The sequence below is a fragment of the Peromyscus leucopus genome, chromosome 2 (genome assembly GCF_004664715.2).
Source record: "Peromyscus leucopus breed LL Stock chromosome 2, UCI_PerLeu_2.1, whole genome shotgun sequence".
NCBI classification, from domain to species: domain Eukaryota; kingdom Metazoa; phylum Chordata; class Mammalia; order Rodentia; family Cricetidae; genus Peromyscus; species Peromyscus leucopus.
The window spans coordinates 133,737,442-133,756,430 of NC_051064.1; the positions used below are offsets into that span (position 1 = coordinate 133,737,442).

The 18,989-nt window shown below is 51.3% G+C and overlaps 3 protein-coding genes across 10 annotated transcripts in view; 2 read left to right on the forward strand and 1 right to left on the reverse strand.

Moving 5' to 3' along the window:
- Positions 1 to 8,821, forward strand: part of Fgr (FGR proto-oncogene, Src family tyrosine kinase) — a 39,900-nt gene extending 31,079 nt beyond the window's left edge. For all 6 annotated transcript variants that reach the window (XM_037203029.1, XM_037203030.1, XM_037203027.1 and 3 more), the window contains 8 exons: positions 3,173 to 3,276; positions 3,428 to 3,577; positions 5,275 to 5,430; positions 5,572 to 5,751; positions 6,361 to 6,437; positions 6,714 to 6,867; positions 7,709 to 7,840; positions 7,927 to 8,821. In XM_037203029.1, the coding sequence (XP_037058924.1) occupies positions 3,173 to 3,276; positions 3,428 to 3,577; positions 5,275 to 5,430; positions 5,572 to 5,751; positions 6,361 to 6,437; positions 6,714 to 6,867; positions 7,709 to 7,840; positions 7,927 to 8,135 (1,162 nt within the window). In that variant the 3' untranslated portion in view covers positions 8,136 to 8,821. The remainder of the gene's footprint in view (positions 1 to 3,172; positions 3,277 to 3,427; positions 3,578 to 5,274; positions 5,431 to 5,571; positions 5,752 to 6,360; positions 6,438 to 6,713; positions 6,868 to 7,708; positions 7,841 to 7,926) is intronic.
- Positions 1 to 18,989, reverse strand: part of Sytl1 (synaptotagmin like 1) — a 268,723-nt gene that overhangs the window by 7,253 nt on the left and 242,481 nt on the right. The gene's annotated exons all lie outside the window — the stretch shown is intronic.
- The window catches only part of Ahdc1 (AT-hook DNA binding motif containing 1), a 66,697-nt gene continuing 66,254 nt past the window's right edge, over positions 18,547 to 18,989 (forward strand). The window contains exon 1 of the mRNA XM_028888119.2: positions 18,547 to 18,564. The gene's annotated coding sequence lies outside the window, so the exon portion shown is untranslated. The remainder of the gene's footprint in view (positions 18,565 to 18,989) is intronic.

Genomic DNA, 18,989 nt, shown 5'->3' on the forward strand with positions numbered 1-18,989 from the left:
AGTACATATTTAGTATGAAAAAGGCTTGCAAGGGAACAAAATTAACTGTAAAGTTAATTTTATTAAGTAGACAGAGAGGGGTTGGAGTGTAGCTTAACATGTGTAAGGCCCCAGATTCCATCTTCAGTCTTCTCCCCATTCCCCCCCCCACACACACACACAAAAGCTGTGCTTGGGATGTGTCCCCATACACTTGTGAAAAAAAAGACAGAAGAGACTTTGAAGAACTAGGCTGTGCATGGTGGCACATGCCTGTAATCCCAGCATTTGTAGTGAATTTGAGGATAGCCTGGGCTGCTTGAGACTCTATCTCCAAAAAAAAAAACACAATCCAAAACCAGGATGGGAGTCCTCAGGACTTGGAGATTAGTTTGTAATTGGACTGTGGGGAGTAAGAGGAATTTGGGGATGATCCAGTATCTTTTGAAGAAGCAAGTGAAGGGTGGTGCCAGCTGCTAAAATGGGGGGGGGGCACAGGTGCAGGTAGAGACACAGGTGGGTTCCACAGGGGTGGAAGAAGCTGCCAGAAGCTAGACCAGGCTGTGCTGTGCATGAGATGTGTCTGACCATGCCACTACAGCATTCCAGAGGAAGGGGCACCTGCTCCTCATTGTCACCGAGACTCTGTCATTGTCGTCTGTAGGCCTGGCAGATGGCGTACCTGTGCTGGTGGAACTGGGACTCACTTGAATAGACAATTAAAGCTGCTCAGTAGGATGAGGGGGAAGGAGAGGGAGAGAGAGGGAGAGAGAGAGAGAGAGAGAGAGCGCACATCCCAGCTCTGGGGGTGACACCTTGGAGAAGAAAGAGCCCCTGGAGAAGTGAGGAAATCAGGCCAGGCCAATGCAGAACATCCAGGACTGGAGGAAAAATTCCTGAAAACAGGAAAGGGCTGTCTGAGGCCACCCTCGTCCTTGGCAATGGGATGACCTTCATAAGGAATCTTGTCTCATGCGGAATAAAAGCAGGGCCTGGCAGCAGAGTCCAGGAAGGAGGAAGAGAGCAGAAGAGGAGGGAAGATTGACCCAAGAGGGGACAATGTGGGTCTAAGTGAAGGCAAGGTGAGAAGCCAGGGCCAAACGTGCGGAAGGTGCCTTAGCAGGTAAAGGCCCTTGCTGACAACCTGAGTTGGATCTCCAGAACCCACATGGTGTAAGGAAAAAGCCAGCGTGCTCAGATTTTCCTCTGACTTTCACCCCTTTGTTATAGCATTCATGCACACATGCATATGCACACACAAAATAAATACATAAAACACAATACATTTTTTGTTTAAAAAAAAAAGTAGGGGACTATAGTGATGGTTCACAGTTAAGAGCACCTGCTACTCTTCCAGAAGACCAGGGTTCGATTCCTAGCACCCACATGATGACTCACAACCCTCATTAACTCCAGTTCTAGGGATTCTGATGCCCCCTTCTGGCCTCCATGGACACTTGCACTCACATGCGTGTGCACACACAGTAATTCAAAACAAATAAATCTTTAAAACATAACAACATGGACTCAGAGCATCCCCCTAGGAAGGAAGAAGGTATGTGTGTTTAGAGTTTGACAGATGGATCAGTTTCAGGGGGTTGTTCATGGGGTGAGGTGGGGCTTCTTGAGCAGAGGGACATGGGCAAGTCCAGAGCATAAGTGGGATGAGGCCATTGTGGAGAGGGTGTCAGGAAGCATGAAGAAAGAAGGGGTGATGATGCCAAGGTCCAGGGGTTGGGGTACATGCTGTGTCCATAGTTTGAGCAGCATGCTAAAGTCTAACGTGCTCAAAGCACGTCGTGATTAAGAGCACAGGCCTAGAGTAGACAACTTGGGTTCCTGTTTTGGAGTCACAGTATGGCCTTGGGCAAGTTGCTTAACCACTAAGTAGTTAGTTGTAGTTACTTTAGTTTCCTCATCTGTCTTAGGAGTTTCAACATGGCACCTCCCTCCGAACATTATTAGCAGGCACATTTATGTGCAGGGTCCATGTCTACCACAAAAAGAGTGCCCAGCCTATTAAGGTTTGTTTTTTGAGACAGAGTTTCTCTGTGTAGCTTTGGAACGGGCCCTGGATCTCGCTCTGTAGACCAGGCTGGCCTACACAGAGAACTCACAGAGATCCACCTGGCTCTGCCTCCCGCGTCCTGGGATTAAAGGTGCACCACCACTGCCTGGCTATGAGGTTTGGTTTTTAGTTTGAAGCAGATCTTGTTACATAGCTCGGGCTGCATCACACTCAGGATGTCTTCCTCCTCGGTGCTGACTTACTTTGTGGACCCTTAAGGAAGTTACTAGATGCTGTGGCTGTAGGTGGAGGGGGCTTTGGAAGACTCTGGCAGTGAGATTGTTCCTGAGGCCTTCATTTCTCCTTGCTGTCTGCCCTCCTAGGCACACCATTTGCCAAGGGCTCTTCCTGTCTCCCAGGTTTGCCTAGTATGCAGGTACAGACTGACCATGCCAGCATTCCCAGATGTTCCCATCTCCCTTGGTTTGAAATTTTCTTTTGAGCCCACATGGCCCAGCCACTTTAGCAATCGGGTGAGATCACAACGGAGTCACCACAGAGTCTTTCACAGCATGTGCGGTCACTTCAGCCCCCCACCCCACCCCCATGTACTTGCACAGTTGGGTCGGGGCTACAGTTCAGTGTCAGAAAACATGAATGGGGGGAAGAATGTGGGGCTGGGGTGGAGCAGGGGTCTGGATGGTCATCTGTGTGATGGGAAAGAACTAGGGTGGGTGAGGACTTCAGGCAGTCCACATCAGCTAGCCTGGTGGGGAAATCAGTTCCCTTCTGAGCCTTGAGTTCCTCCTTTGTAAAATGCCTTGTAAAGAGTTCTAGGGAGATGAGTTAAGGCCCCTCTGGCAATGAGGACTGGGTTCTACCAATATGATTGTTTGTTTGAGATAGGGTCTCACTATGTAGCCTTGGCTGGCCTAGAACTTGCTATGTTTTAATTTTAATGCAAGAGATGCCAGTGGGTAGAGAGGAGAATCCTGGTCTTTTTAGGCATCTACAATACGTGCCAGACACTTTTCCATTTCACTTCTCTGTGATCCTTATACCATAATGCAAATTATAACAGCCCATTTCTCGGGTAAGGAAACTGAGGCTTGTAAGGTGACTTCCCAGGAAGATGAACTGGGGTTTGAAGAGAATGTGCTTGATTCTGTCTGCCTTTCCTAACAGGTGGTACTTTGGAAAGATCAGTAGGAAGGATGCAGAAAGGCAGCTTCTCTCAGCTGGTAACCCTCAGGGGGCCTTTCTCATTCGGGAGAGTGAAACAACCAAAGGTACGTTGGTACTCCACGCCATCAGCCATCAAGGTCAGCGGGGCAGTACTTGGGTCAGGGCTAAGGGGCAGAGCTGAAGTGGGCTCTGGGAATTGCCCTTGGGACCTCTTCCTGCTCTTAGTCCGAGGACTAAGTGACGCTTCCCACACAGGTGCCTACTCCCTGTCCATCCGTGACTGGGACCAGAACAGAGGCGATCACGTAAAGCATTATAAGATCCGAAAGCTGGACACAGGTGGCTACTACATCACCACGCGGGCCCAGTTCGAATCCGTGCAGGACCTGGTGCGGCACTACATGGGTGAGGTGCTCAACGTGACCAAGCGTTGTCACGATGGAGAGACGGCCGCCTAGAGAAGGAAATGCTCTCCCAAAGCAGTACTGGCTGGGCCCAGTGTGCACGGTCTCCAGGCCAGGATCGTGCTCTGTGTGCATTCTGAGGAAACTGAGGCCCCAAGCGGCGGTGACGAAGGACCAATAGGGCCAGTTCCTTGCTTCTAGACCTAAGCCAGTGGGAATTTAAAAAAAAAAAAAAAACAAAAAAAAAAACTAAACAACTTATTTGTGGGGGAGGGGTTCGTGAATGCATGCATGCCAGAGAGTGGGTGTGGGGGGCACAGGACAACTCATGGAACTTGGTTCTCTCCTTCAACCAAGTGGGTCCTGGGGATGAAACTCAGGTCGTCAGGTTTGGCTGCAGACCCTCGTCTGAGGAGCCGTCTTGTTGGCTCCAGTCCATGGAAACTTGGTGGGGACTTGGTTGTCGGCCCCCCCCCCCCGAAGTCAGAGGACAACTTGAGGAAGTCAGTTCTTTCCTTCCACCATAAATATGGTCTCAGAGATCAAGCCTGGGTGACGGGCTTGCTGGCAGACACCTTTACCTGCTGAGCTCCCTCGCTGGCCCTGTTGTATTTACTAGGCAGTCACCGTCACAGGCTCTAAGCCAGTGGTTCTCAGCCTTCCTAACGCTGGGACCCTTTAATACAGGTCCTCATGTTGTGGTGACCCCCAGCCATACAATTATTTCCGTGGCTACTTCATGACTGTCACTTGGCTACTGTTGTGAGTCGTAATGTAAACGTCTGATGCACAGCTCCTGTGGAAGGGCCATTCAACCCCTCCCCCCAGGGGGTTGCGACCCACAGGTTGAGAACTGCTGCGCTAAGCAGCGGGCTGAAGAAGCTGGTCTGAACTTTGAGGGGAACCTCTGGTTGTTGGGTGCTACTTGGATGCCAGGGACAAGGCAGAAGGAGGCCCCCTGGTCTGCCGTGGCCACATGGAATCAGCGACAGCACAGACAAGCAGAAGCCAGTGATTCTGAACTGACCAGGAGGCAGCGTGGACCTGACCAGATGGAGGCCTGGTTGTGGGATTCAGCAATGGTGCTCAGCCCAGGTCTAAAACCCACGTCTGGAGCCCAGGCAGCATCACTGCCTGTTTCTGTGACTGGTTTGTCCCAGGGAAAGGTCCATGGCAGGAGGGGGCTGCATGTCCACAGTTTTGCCTCAGAATCTTACCTCCATCTTCCCCTGTCAGAACCAGTTCTTATCCCTGAAGGCCTTGCCAGAGGCCACCTACTAGGAATAGCCATGAAGTTCCCACAGGGATCATCTCTCCTGTGTGCCATCCTCTTCTTTAGGTGCCAACAAGATTGCCCACTCAGAGGCCTGAATTACCTTCTCTCCCGATGTGACCTAAACTATGAAACTTTACTTTAAAAACATTTTTTTTTGTTGTTTTTTAAATCCTGCCTTGTGAACTACTTTTGTTTCTTTGGATTTTTTTTTTTAACACTGTAGCCTAGACTGACACCAAACTCATTACAATCCTCCTTTCCTCAACCTACTGAGTGCTGGAATTACAGGCATGAACCACCACGTTCCACTAGGGCCTGGTTATTTATAGCTACGCTTGAGGTCTGATGCTGGGTTGTGTTAGGATTTCGGGGTGAGTATCCTAGCCTCCATCTGCGACCCCTTCCCTCTGCCCTTCTTCCAGAAGTGAATGACGGTCTGTGCTACTTGCTGACGGCACCCTGTACCACCATGAAGCCCCAGACGCTGGGCCTGGCCAAGGATGCCTGGGAGATCGACCGTAGCTCCATAACGCTTGAACGAAGGCTGGGCACCGGCTGCTTTGGAGATGTGTGGCTGGGTAGGAAGGTCTCAGGAGCCGGGGGGTGGGGGGGGGGGGGTGGGGGGTGGGGGGGGGTGGGGTGGGGGGGGGGGGTGGGGGCTGGGACAAGGGGCAGGGCTGGCAGAGAGCCAGGCTTGACGAAATGCGGCCGCTGAGCAGGCACGTGGAACTGCAACACAAAGGTGGCCGTGAAGACCCTGAAGCCGGGCACCATGTCTCCTAAGGCCTTCCTGGAGGAGGCCCAGATCATGAAGCTGCTGAGGCATGACAAGCTGGTGCAGCTGTACGCGGTGGTGTCGGAGGAACCCATTTATATTGTGACAGAGTTTATGTGCCACGGTGAGTAGCTGAGTAGGAGGCGTGGGTGGATGGGGCCCGGGCCACCACCTGTGAAGGTACTAGAAACAGTTAGGTATTATTTCCATCAAGAGTCTGGGACGAGCGCCGGGCGGTGGTGGCGCATGCCTTTAATCCCAGCACTTGGGAGGCTAAGCCAGGCGGATCTCTGTGAGTTCAAGGCCAGCCTGGACTACCAAGTGAGTTCCAGGAAAGGCGCAAAGCTACACAGAGAAACCCTGTCTTGAAAAAACCAAAAAAAAAAAAAAAGTCTGGGACGCACAAATCCTCCTGGGGGCTAACGTGGGGATAAGGCCAGGTCAGGAGGCGGGGCCTGTGACAGGGGAGTCTTCTCTTGCTTGAAGGTTCGCCCACTGACTGACGGGATCCACGTGAACAAACCAGAGCAGGATCTGGGATAAGGGAGGACCTGGGGAGGAGTCTAAATGGGGCGTGTCCAGGGATTCGGAGGAGGAGACAGAACCAGAGGGTTGATGGAGGTGAGAAAGCAGTAAGGAGTGGGGCTAGATTAGCAGGACAGGGGCAAGCCAAAGGAGAGAAGGCGCGTTGGGAGCAGGGACCTGCTGCTGATTTCTGGCTGCTTCTCCCTAGGTAGCTTGCTGGATTTTCTAAAGGATCGAGGAGGCCAGAACTTGAGGCTGCCCCATCTAGTGGACATGGCCGCCCAGGTAAACTAGGCCATCAGGCTTCATCTCGCAGATAATTAGCCAATTATCCTCTCAGAAACCCCATGTGCCTTCACACACCTAAAACTACGGCACCTCAAGGCACCTCAGCCGCCTTATGAGGCCTGAGGCCGGAGGATGCTGTTGAGTCTCCCCATGTGCCCTGGGCTGGGGCGGTTGGGGGAAGGGTTCCGTCAAGACTCCTACACGCCCCTCAGGTCCAGTCGTGGTGTGGCGAGTCCCTGTTGCTCCTGCCTCTCACTTCCCTCCCCCTCCTAGGTAGCTGAGGGCATGGCCTACATGGAGCGCATGAACTACATCCACCGAGACCTGAGAGCCGCCAACATCCTGGTTGGGGAGCAGTTAGTTTGCAAGATCGCGGACTTCGGGCTGGCTCGCCTCATAGAGGATAATGAATACAACCCCCGCCAAGGTGACCAGCCTCACCCTGCCTCCCTAGAGATCAAATGCCATGTACCCCACTTAGTCAGAAACCCTTCCCCGCCCCTGATGATCCCAGACACCCCCATCCTGATGTAAATTAGATGTGATTCTGAGTTTCAAGCATTTGCTACCACGCGTCTTGAGTTCCCTAACTTCTGTGGTTTGCCATTTCCGATCAAATGAAAATACTTAGACAACAGTAAATCACTAAGTATTTACCAGCTGCTGACTAAGTCCCAGGCCCTTCTAAAAGTCTTAAACAGAAGACAATAGAGTATAATAGTGCCAGGTCTGTAGCCAGAACGCCTCGTGTGGCTCCCAGACACTTGTTGGTTGTGTGAAGCTGGGCAAAGAACTTGTTGGGCCTCTTCTTTTCCTCCCTGGTAAGTCGAGGTCTATGGCAGAGGGCTCAATGTGTTAACAATGCAGGCAGATTGCCTAAAACAGGACGGGGCCTGGAGGGTGGGGTGGGGTGGATACAACTTGGTGCTTAGGGAAAGTGAGGCTGAGTTTGCTCCCGGTACCATAAAACCCAAACCAAGACCAACAAAACCAGGCCCAGAACTTAGTAAAGGCTACAGACATTCTAATGTCTCATCACGAGAAGCGTAACCCCACGTGGAAGCGCCCAGCACTGCACTAGACACACAGTAGATGCTGACTATGTGGACAGTGGGTCTTTTCTGCTGTGCACAGAGAATTCTATGCTCAGGGTCCCCAAGATGCCTAATCCTAAAGTCCTCATTCTCTTAATCTAGCAGTTTTCACAGACCCCACCATCCCCACCCCACCATCCCCGATAACCTTGCCTTCTTCCCCGACCTCTCCAGGGACCAAGTTCCCCATCAAGTGGACAGCCCCAGAGGCTGCCCTCTTCGGCAGATTCACTGTCAAGTCGGATGTGTGGTCCTTTGGGATTCTGCTCACTGAACTGATCACCAAGGGCCGAGTTCCTTACCCAGGTGAGCTGGGGGCTGAGGGTCTGGTCACGGGGGAGGGTCTTCTCCACCCCTGCTCTTGCACCGCCTGACAGAGCTCCACCTCTTAGGCATGAACAACCGGGAAGTATTGGAACAAGTAGAGCATGGCTACCACATGCCGTGCCCTCCAGGCTGCCCAGCGTCCCTGTATGAAGCCATGGAGCAGACCTGGCGTCTGGATCCGGAGGAGAGGCCCACCTTTGAGTACCTGCAGTCTTTCCTGGAAGACTATTTTATCTCCACAGAACCACAGTACCAGCCTGGAGACCAGACATAGCCTGGCTGGACATCAGTGACCCTCTGGGAGTATCTACTTGCCCTTGCCAATCCCCAGGGTTCTCTAGTCCCAGTGCCTCCAGACTTGGAATCCTGTGGAAGCTGAGAAGGCCAGATGCTCTGAAGCCATTTTACAGATGGGGCAAATGGAGGCTAGGCGCTCATCTCTTACCTTCTCCGACCCCAAGCAATCTGTCTTCCCTTCTTACCTATGCCCCACCCAAAAAATCTAGGGCACCCCACTCCTTTTACAGATGAAGTGAATGGATGCTCAGAACTCATCTCTCACACACTCTGACCCCAGGCACCATTTTTCCTGGCCCACCAGGCTCTTCCACGCTGTTAGCCTCTTTCTTCTGTCTCCTAAAAACACCCATACTTTGTCTAGTTATTTATAAAACTGTATTTCCCTTCCTTCACTTATCCCTTATTCCTGCTTTCCTACCTCCTGTCAGCCTGCTCCAGTCCAGGCCCTAAGAACTTAATTACTGCTCTTGGATCTCTTGGATTTCTCCAGGTTCCAAGGGCAGGGAACATCTTTGCTTGACTGTCTTCCTGCAGACTGGATGCTCTGGTCCAGGCCCAGGTCTGGGGGAGAGAGCTGTGAAGGCTCACCACCTCTCTGTGTAATGTGTTTATTCATGTGTAAGTCAGAACAATGATGATGTGAACTTTGAGCCATGAAAATTTCCTGAGCCATCTTTGGGGAGGGATGGTACTCCACAGGAGGTAAACAGGATAGATTTGGCTATTGGGGGGCAGGTGGTAAGGAGTTCCCTCTTGCCTACTAAGTTCAAGGTACCCAGTACATGGAGTTTCAAAACACCCCAAAGTCCCACTGATCATCCACAGGTCAGTTTACCATGAGTTGAGAAACACAGAAAACAGGCAATTAGAAGTAGATGAATGTGGCTTTGAATCTGTGTACAGCTAACTCCTTACCTGATGTCAGCCAATTTCCTGCTTATCACAGGCACACTGGGACATTGTCTTAGTTAGGTTTTGGGCTTTTTTTTTGTTTTTTCAAGACAGTGTTTCTCTGTGTAGTTTTGGTGCCTGTCATGGGTCTGTAGACCAGACTGGCCTCGAACTCACAGAGATCTACCTGGCTCTGCCTCCCAAGTGCTGGGATTAAAGGCATGCACCACCACTGCCCAGCTCAGTTGAAGTTTTTATCGCTGTGAAGAGACATCATGACCACAACTCTTACAAATAAAAACATTTAATTGGGGTTGCTTGCTTACAGTTTCAGAGGTTTAGTCTGTTATCACAATGATGGCATACAGGCAGATATGGTGCTGGAGTAGCACCTGAGAGTCCTATATCTTGCAGGCAACAGGAAGTTGACTGAGACACTGGGCAGTATCCTGAGCATAGGAAACCTCACAGCCTGCCCCCACGATGACAAATCTCCTCCAACAAAGCCACACCTTCTAATAGTGCCATTCCCTGTGAGATTATGGCGGCCAGTTATATTCAAACCACCACAGTCTTAGGTTTCCCACAGCAGAGGCATGGAGAAGAATACAACAGACCCTCTGTAGCTGTCAGGTTCTCCAAAAACAGGGCATGGGAGGAGGGAAGAGACCTAGCTCATGGGACCTCACTGTCTTCCCCACCCCAGGGAGCTTTGGGAGACCTTTGAAAGTATCTTTATTTATTATCGTGACTGGACCTATTAGCTGGGATCAGGGATAATAAACAATCTTTTTTTTTTTTTTTTGAGACAAGGTTTCAGATAGAGTAAATGGATTCAAATGGAGTAAAAACAGGGTTCACTGTGTAGCCCTGGCTATCCTGGAGCTTGCTCTGTAGACCAGGCTGGCCTTGAACTCAGAGATCTGCCTGCCTCTGCCTCCTAAGTACAATAGCAAACAATGGCCCCACCTCTTAAGTCCTCCTCGGAGAACCTGGCAGCTGAATGCCTCTATTTGGAAACCAGGAGAGCAGGAACTATGGATCCCCACCTCTCTCATCAGGCAATCAGACTGGCCCTCTGACTTACTAATGGGGTAGAGGAGGAAAGAGTCCAGGAGTTGGAGCCATTGCTGTACTAGGCAATTGCTAAGAGTTGACTCTGATGGACCCTTCACTGAGCAGGACCCTGGGCACATAAAAACACCTTAGTCCCAGCACCTGGGAGGCAGAAGCAAGCAGATGTCCATGTTTGAGGCCAGCCTAGTCTACACAGAGAGTTCCAGGACAGTCAGGGATACATAGTGAGACCCTGCCTCAAACAAACAAACAAACAAACAAACAAACATGCCTGCTGAACATCAGATGTGTTTTGCCTCGATTCCCCCAATGCAATCTAACGCTGAGACTGTTTTCTATGATTAGTTCCACTGGATAAGAAAACCGAGGCCCAGGGGTTACATGATGTGCCTGGATCACTTGTTGCACATGGCAGAGCCGATCTTATACAAAGCCCTTGGCCTCTTCACCAGACTATTACCACTGGGCTTTCGAAAGGGTGTGTATGTATCGTGTGTGTGTGTGTGTGTGTGTGTGTGTGTGTGTGTGTGTGTGTGTGTGTTCTCTAGCTATTGGCAGAAAGATTCCTTAGAAACTCCCACCAAGCTGGGGGTCCAAAGGAAAGGTGGCATTAACTGAGAGTTCCCTGTGACCAAGTCTGTGTTGAGGGTTGTTGAATAGAATCAAATGATGGAGAGAATCCAGGTGACATTGTCACAGGATGGTAGCCTTAGCTCTGCAGATAAACTCTCAGGTTCCAAGGCTTCTTGAGGCCACAGTCTCCTAATCAACCGAATTCACAGGAGCTCGACGTACAAGCCAGAAGGTAGCATTTCTTTCTTCTGGCCATGGCGTAAACAGTTAAGAGCACAGGTCTGGAGCTGTACTTCCTGTTGTGACCTCTGCCTCTCCCACTTGCTGGCTAGGGGGTTCTATGCAAGTTTTTAATTCCCTTACGACGTAAAATGTTGAATACAAGTCAGCTGCTGGTCACTGTCATTTACAGAATGTTAACTCCATGCCAGGTGTCCTGCTAAGGGCATGCTGACATTTCAACCCCGCATAACCTCCGAAAACAGGAGGCTGTTCTAATAAACTGAGGCACTGTGAGCAAACCACATCCCCACCCACTTTGGAGATAGGCTTTCTCTACGTTGCCGGGTTCCTCATAAGCATATACCATCATGCCCTGCCTAAGTCAAAATTTTGAAGGTGTCCAGCACACAAGCCTTGGATCTGAGCACTAAATCTGGGGCCAGAGACTTGGTCTCAGCCCCCACAACCCTTTCCTGGAACCAGGATATTCTTGTCTGCCTCCTGGGGCTCTGCCTGCTGCCTGTGTGGTTTCAGTGAAGGCCCAGCAGTGCGGTGAACCATCTGGAGTTCGCCAGGCCCCTGCTGCTCTTCAGCAGACCAGAGCTTCCCTGTGTCTCCAGGTTCCCCATCATTCCCTCCAGAGCAGCTGGATGAACCTCCTCCTCGGCACCCCCTTTTTAGTTCCGCCTTCTGTTCCCTCCAGATAGAGCACAATGCAATTGATTAGCCCACTGCTCTCGCCATTTCAATCACATCCTCTCGCCCTGCCTCCCCGAGATTACAGGGGGGTCACCTTGATTGCAGCTTGCACCGTTCACAAAACTCTTCAGTCGTTTACAAAACCATCTCTCGCCTCATTCACTCCCCCACCTGGCTCTTCTCCTCCGTGATGTGTGGATTTTACTGGCTTAAGACTTGAGGAGGGCAATTTTATTTCCAAGTTCACGCTGGGGGAGGGCACCTAATTGACTGATGCGGGGTGTTTCACTTGCACGGTCTAATTTGATCCTTGCCATGAGGCTCTGCAGCAGCAATGTGAGATTATAAGCATTTACAAAAAAAAAAAAAAAAAAAAAAGGCTCTGACCCTCACCCAAGGTCGTACAGGGAGACGATGGAGTCCGGTTTGAACTTGTGCATCCCACTATCACATCCCTTTCATAGAGCTGCATGATAAAATCTAATACTGACCCAGGGAGGATATGGGTGTAGCTATGGACCCAGAGTGTCGCCACACACACTGCCGATTGCCCTCTATTGGGACTGGAGACACGGCTCAGTGGTTAAGAGTGCTTGCTGCTCTTGCAGAGGTCCCGGGTTCAATACCCAGCACCCATATCTGGAGGCCCACAGCTGCCTGGAGCTCCAGTTTCAGGAGATTCAATGTCCTCTGGCACCTGCACTCACATGTGAACATTAACTCGTGCAGGTGTACATATATACACATAAGTAAAAATAATAAATAAATAAATAAATAAACAAGAGCCCCAACCCAGCCATCTGTTAATTTTCTATACACCCATTTTTGTGCTGTTTGTAGTTTTTGATGGGTTTAGTTCGTTCTTTGTTGTTGCTGGTTTTGAGATGGACATGGTCTATGTCATTCAGGCTGGCCTTTAACTCAAAATCCCCCTGTTGCTGCTTCTCAAGGGCTGAGATTACAGGCATCTGCCACCTTGTTGGGCTATTTTGCATTCATTTAGTGTTCTCTCCATTAGGCTGGTCTTGTCCAGGAGGCAAGACAGCAAACAATTTCAACACGAAGCAGCAAGGCCAGTGTAGATGCCGGGGGAGATTTCTCGGAGTATGTGGAATAAATCGGCCAGATGAAATAACAGAGTGAGGTGATCCTGTGCAAAGGCCCAGAGGCACGCAGAGGGAGGCTCATTCCGGCAAACACAAACAACTACAAACGAGATGGTTGAGGATGTAGATGAAGCTGGCAGATTACGGATGGCCGGTCAGAACAGGAGAAGCAGGAAATCAAGAAACCATCTGGGAGTCCAGGGCACATTAGAGGAGACTTTCCTGAGCCCCCATGAGCTGGATGACTCCCCTGTCCACTCCTGTGGGTGCTTCCCAGTACAGTTAGGAAGCCCCCTTCCCTCTGTCCCACCCACCCCATGCACATGGCCAGGATGGCCCCGCAGTGATGCTTGCCCCCCACCTAGTGGAAACTCTGAGAACTACATCAAAAAATGAAAACTTTTTTTTTCTTTAAAAAATCTGGGTGGGATGGTGGGGTGTCAGGTTCCAATTCCCATTCTCAAGGTACACAAAATTTAATGGTAACAGGATTCAGAGGAGAGATAGAGAAAAATGATAGTCTAAGGTGTGTTGGCGAACAGGGAAGGATCCAAACTCAACTGGGCAGGAATTTTTCTTTTTCTTTTTTTCAAGACAGGCTTTCGCAATGTAGGTCTGTCCCAGAACTCACTCTGCAGACCAGGCTGGCCTCAAACCCACAGACACCCACCTGCCTCTGCCTCCGGAGTGCTGGGATTAAAGGTGTGCGCCGCCACCATAGGCTTCCGCAGGAACTTTTCAGAGGAGACGGGAAGGAAAACAAACCCAGCCAGCCAGAGGGAGCGCTATCAGGTCAGCACTCTGAGACAGAGGCAAGCTGCTTTCAGAGAGTTCCAGGCCAACCTGGAACTACATTCGCTATATAGTGAGACTGTCTAAAACCACCAACAAAACAAACACCAAAGATGAAGGACTGGGCTGGAGAGATGGCGCAGCAGTTCAGAGCACTGGCTGCTCTTGCAGAGGTCCGGGATTGGATTCCTCGCACCCACAGGGTGGCTCACAAGCATGTGTTACTCCAGTTCCAGGGGATTCAATGGCCTCTTCTGACCTCCAGGGCACCAGGCATGTACATGGTGCACAGACAACAGGCAAGCACTCATACTCATAAAATTGTTTGAAATACAAGTAAAAAGGGTGGGTGGGTGGGGGATGACTAGGCATGGTGATACATTCTTACCCTTGAGGACTGTGAATCTGAGGTGAGCGGAAGCTACATAAGGAGAGACCTTGTTTCATTAAGAAAGAGACGAGAGAGGGGCAGTCTGCTGCAGCAAGCCTATGATTTCATCCCTTGGGAGGTGGAGGCAGGAGAATTGAGAATTCAAGATCATCCTTAGCTACACAGTGAGTTTCAGGCTAGTCTGGGCTATTGGAAACCCTGTATCAAAATGCCCCACTTAAAAACATTTTTTTTCTTTTTTTAAAGAAGCAAGAGACAGAATTAAGTAAACCCAGAGACAGGAAATGAAAACTGCCGGGAAGTACATTACCTATATTAGGTGGGGTTGACTGGAGGGGACTTCGCTTTGCTGGGGGTTAGTGCCTAAAAATGAAGATGAGTTAGCTAGTGTCTGGCCAACCATACACTTGCCTGGGATTCTAACCCTGGAGCAACAGGAAGCAAAGTAGAGTTTTGTGGGGTTTTTTTTTTAATCATGTATATAAGTGTATATGTGTATTGTGCAAATGGGTGTGTATACATACACACACACATAGTGTCTGCGTTGCCAAAGGCATGCCGTTCCCTGGAGCTCAAGGCACACATGGTGGTGGACTGCCCGAGGTGGGTGCTGGGAATCGAACTCTGGTTCTTAAAAGAACAGCTGTAAACCTGTGAGCTATCCCTCCGGTCCCCTGCTTTGTTTTGCTTTTTTTTTTTTTTTTAATTTATATTTTATGTATGAGTGCTCTGCAGGTATCCCTGTGTGCCAGAAGAGGGCATCAGATCCCATTACAGGTGGTTGTGAGCCGTCATGTGGTTGCTGGGAATTGAACTCAGGACCTTTGGAAGAACAGCCAGTGTTCTTAAACACTGAGTTATCTCTCCGGCCTTTGTTTTGCTTTTGAAACAGGGTCAGGCTGGTTCGGTAGTCCAGGTTAGCCTCAAATTCACCTCCAGGCTCCGGAGCGCCGAGTGTACAGGCATGTTCAGCCACCGTAGAGTTTTGAGTCTGAGGGTAAACAAGGCCACCTCCACTTTTCAGAGGAAAACCCTGGTGACCAGTGTGGAGGGATTTGACAGGAGGATATCCAGTTTGAACACACAGTACCACCCTAGGTCACACTCACAGGACACCGAGCCTTGACCAGGCCCGTGAACCCGACATACCGATAGACTTGATAACACCTACAGACTTATCAGTGGCGTCCCAGGCTAAGCGCTCACAGAGGGACAACAACATGCTGACCCTACAGTCTGGGAGATAACAACGCAAACCAAGGACACACACCTTTACCCCTGGACACAGGGAGAGAGCCGGGACCTTGTCCACCCTGGTGGGCACAGGAATTCACACGCATGCAGTGTAGCTGCCAGGGCCCAACCCTGCCCCCTCTGTCTCCTCCAGGTCCCTCACCACCTCTGGCAGGAACAAAGCTGACCTTTGCCCTGTGGCCTCTGGCCTCTCCTCCCACACCCCCTGCCCCAGAGGGAGGAGCTGTTTGAAGTCTGGGCTGCAGCTGGGGTTTCCTGTTGCCTGGAGGAATGTAGGAGGGCTTGCACAGGGGAGGGAGGGGGGCAGGGCGCAGAAGGAGGGCTAACGGGGGGGGGTGAGGGGGGGCCTGAATCTCCACTGTGAGGGGGGCTTCCTGCTTCCCTGATCTCCTGGGCCCCAGCTCTGGCTGCTCCATCCGAAGCAGGAGTAAAGCAGGGACCTAATGGCTCCCGTCCAATGGGCCTCTTGTTCTCGGATCTGCAGCTCAGCGGCTCAGGAAAGTTCAGGAAAGCTTGTTAGCTTTCAGTTTCTTCTTGTATGGACTAAGCTGAATTGCTCTCTTGAATCCAGACCTCCCCTGAAGAAGCCCCAGAACCTCCGTACTCAGAGACGGGGCACCACCTTTTCTCCCCTTTCCATGAATCCCAGGGATTTGTCAATTATCGCATCCTTTTTATGACTCGATAATCTCTCCTGTACCTTGCCATTTTTCAAAGCATTTTTTTTTCCAAGAGAGAGTCTCTTGTAGTCCAGGTCAGCTTTGTATATCTCTATAGCTGAAGATGACCTTGAACTTCTGATCTTCCTGCATCCACCTCTCTTGTGCTGGGATTATAGACATATACCACGATCCCCAGTGTGGTTTGCAGATCACTTTGGCTTCTATACGTTATGTTAGTCTCAACCTGACTCTATTTTGCTCGAACAAGAACACACAACAAATAACAGCAAGATCAGGTGTGCCTGGGTCCCAGTTTACAGGGCCTCTAAAACCTCAGGCCCCCACAGGTTTATCTGGACTTTCAGTAAATATTTCCTGGGGACTGAATAGACCAGGTTTTCTTCCACTGAAACAAAAGTGGTTGGAGGAAGCTGAGCCCAGAAAGAGAAGAGATGGAGACTATTGGGAGACTCAGTTCTTTTCAGCTTGAGTTACCGACGCAGCAGATATGTAGACTGGACACTAGGTGGCAGCAGCATCCCACAGAATATTTCATGTGTGCTGTTTGGGGGAACCCCCAACATACTTTGGAGAAGCTCCACTAAAAAAATAAATGAATAAACCTGCCCCCAAATTCCAGGAAGACTCTGATGCACTTTGTTCCCAGTAATCCGCAACCCTTTGGGGCTACCACCACGTCCTCAGAGCGGACACCCGCAGCCCCTTGAAGTGCAAGGGACATCCTTGGGATACCCTACCTAACTTCTGTGCCCTGTCACCACCTGGCTACCATTCTTTCTCCCTCCTTCCAGGCTTTTCCCGAACTCCAGTCAGTCCCATCTTTCCCGGGGCTCTCTACCTCCTGTAGTACTCCACCCCATCCTCTCCCTAAATTTAACTCCAACTCCGACAGTAAGGGTCTTCACATCCTGTAGTAGAACCTCAGGGTGGTAAGGGTGTGTGAGGAATTAAAGATTGGGGGACCTGGGTTTCTCTCACTCTCTTCAGTGTGAAAGTCTACACTGTGAGGGGGCGGGTGGGGGTTGGGGGTGGGGGGTCAGCTATGGCAAGACACCAAAAATGTCATCTATTTGTGATAACCTCAGAGTTGGGATTTGGAACTACAAAAGGGCCTCTAAAGTACCTATCACTTTTATTAATGGCTGACCTGATCATAATCAATTCCCAGGGTTACTTTGTCTGTAAGAGAAGCTGCCCCTAGATAGAGGTCTCCCCGGTGGGTCACATGATGCCACATCAGTGGGCATACTTTTTAGAACCGTTCACTTGTTTTCTGGGAAAATTCCAATTCTTCTATTGGAGGGGGTTGTGGGGAGTGGGGGTACGGGACAGTGGTGAGAATGTGCTGTGGTTAGCATGTTGTCACTCTATTTTCGATACATGTTGACTAGCTATGACCCTGAAAGACTGAAGACGACATGACAAACAGGAGGACCAAGCGTAAGGACATTGCCAGAGAAGCTTCGGGCATGGGACAAGATAGACTAAGCCAGCAGACACTGGGCAGAGGAATGTCAGTCACAGCCATGAAGTTGGGATCAGCTCAGGACCAGTCAGCAGACATGTAGCGAAGCAGTGATCATGCGTTATTCATCTGCTTCTCCTGCAAACCTCAACAAACGCTTGAAGTGCCAAGTACACAGACACACGGAAAGGTCAGCCAGGAAGAGGGATATGGGGAATCGCCACTCTGTCATTGCCCAAGGGTTAAGTATGTGAGCTTTGGACTTAGCCAGACCCTGGAGCCACCCCTTTCTAATCGGGACACCTGGGCTTCAGAACTCCTGTATCTGTGATTGAAATAAGGTCTTCGAGGGTTGTTGCAATGCTCAAGGACTCCGTGGTGCCCGGGTGCTCAGTTAAATGGCAGCCGCGGCAATTCTCCTTTTAGGGCTGTCCAGCCACCTCCCTGGAGTAACAAAGCCTTCCTCAGCGGCGCACATTCCCATCTGTGGGGTAGACAAGGCAGGGGGCCCTGAGCCAGGGGCTGGAGAACAGATGTGACCTGAAGAGGAGGTAGGTGAAAGTGCTGAACCCAACCCCCACGCCGCAGCAGGAGCTGGAGAACTGTTGAATTCGGCTTACAAACAATTGTTCAAATTCAGGAGGAGGCATGGTATCTATGAGTTGTCCAGGATTTTTGCGCCCTTGTCGCCCTTGGACGACTACAAAAAGTAGGCGCTGGAGGAATTAAATGCAGGGCTGAGTTTGAGGGGAAGGGCCACTAAGTGCGGAGGAGGCTTTGGCGTTTCCAGAGCGGCTTTCTCGCTAGAAGCCTCTTCTCATAGGAAAAACGTCCCCAAAATTGAGAGTGTCAGTTTTTTTCTTCTCTCCACGGCCCCTCTCAACGTGTTTGGGACACCCCAGAAAGTCGCAGCCCTCTTGGCTCATCCTCTGATGCCCTATTCCACTCATTCCATTCTCAGACCCCGCCCCTGCGCTACCACCCGCAACCTCGGCGCAGCCAGAGTCCGGGGTAGGGGCCTCGGAACGCTGGGAATGTTCCTAACCCTTGAGGAGGATCAGCAGTCCTAGATCAACCGAGACTCATCCCGGCCAGGGAGACTCAGGCACAGGGTCCGCTTCGGGCCGCGCCGTCGGAGCAGCGGGAGCGGCCCCGCCCGCCCAGCGCGCGGAGCGGCCGAGCGGGGACTACAAGTCCCGGCGTGCCCTGCGCGCGCTCCCCCCTGGGGTTCCGGATGGTGAGCAGCGAAGGTAAGGCGAGCTCGCAGAGGCAGCGGCGGCGGCGGTGGAGACGGAGAGAGGCAGGCAGGCAGGCAGGGCGAGGGCGAGAGACGGAGGGAGGGAGCGAGCGAGGCAGACCAGACAGACAGACAGGCGGGCGGGCGGGCAGAGCGAGCCACCCGCCAGGCTGCGCTCAGCCCCGCTCGCAGCGGAGAGAGCAGAAGGCAGGAGGAGGGAGGGGAGGAGGGAGGAGGGAGGGAGAGAGGGAATCCAGCTACCACCACCCAAAGCCAGCGTCTGCTTTCTGTCCTCATTTCCTTTTCCCACCCAGCTCGGAGAGCAGAGAAAGGCAGAGAGAGCGAGAAATAGAGACAGGCAGACAAACAGACAGACAGACAGACAGAGCGGGAGGGAGGAGGGCGGCGGAGGAGGAGCAGGAGGACTACGCGGGGCGC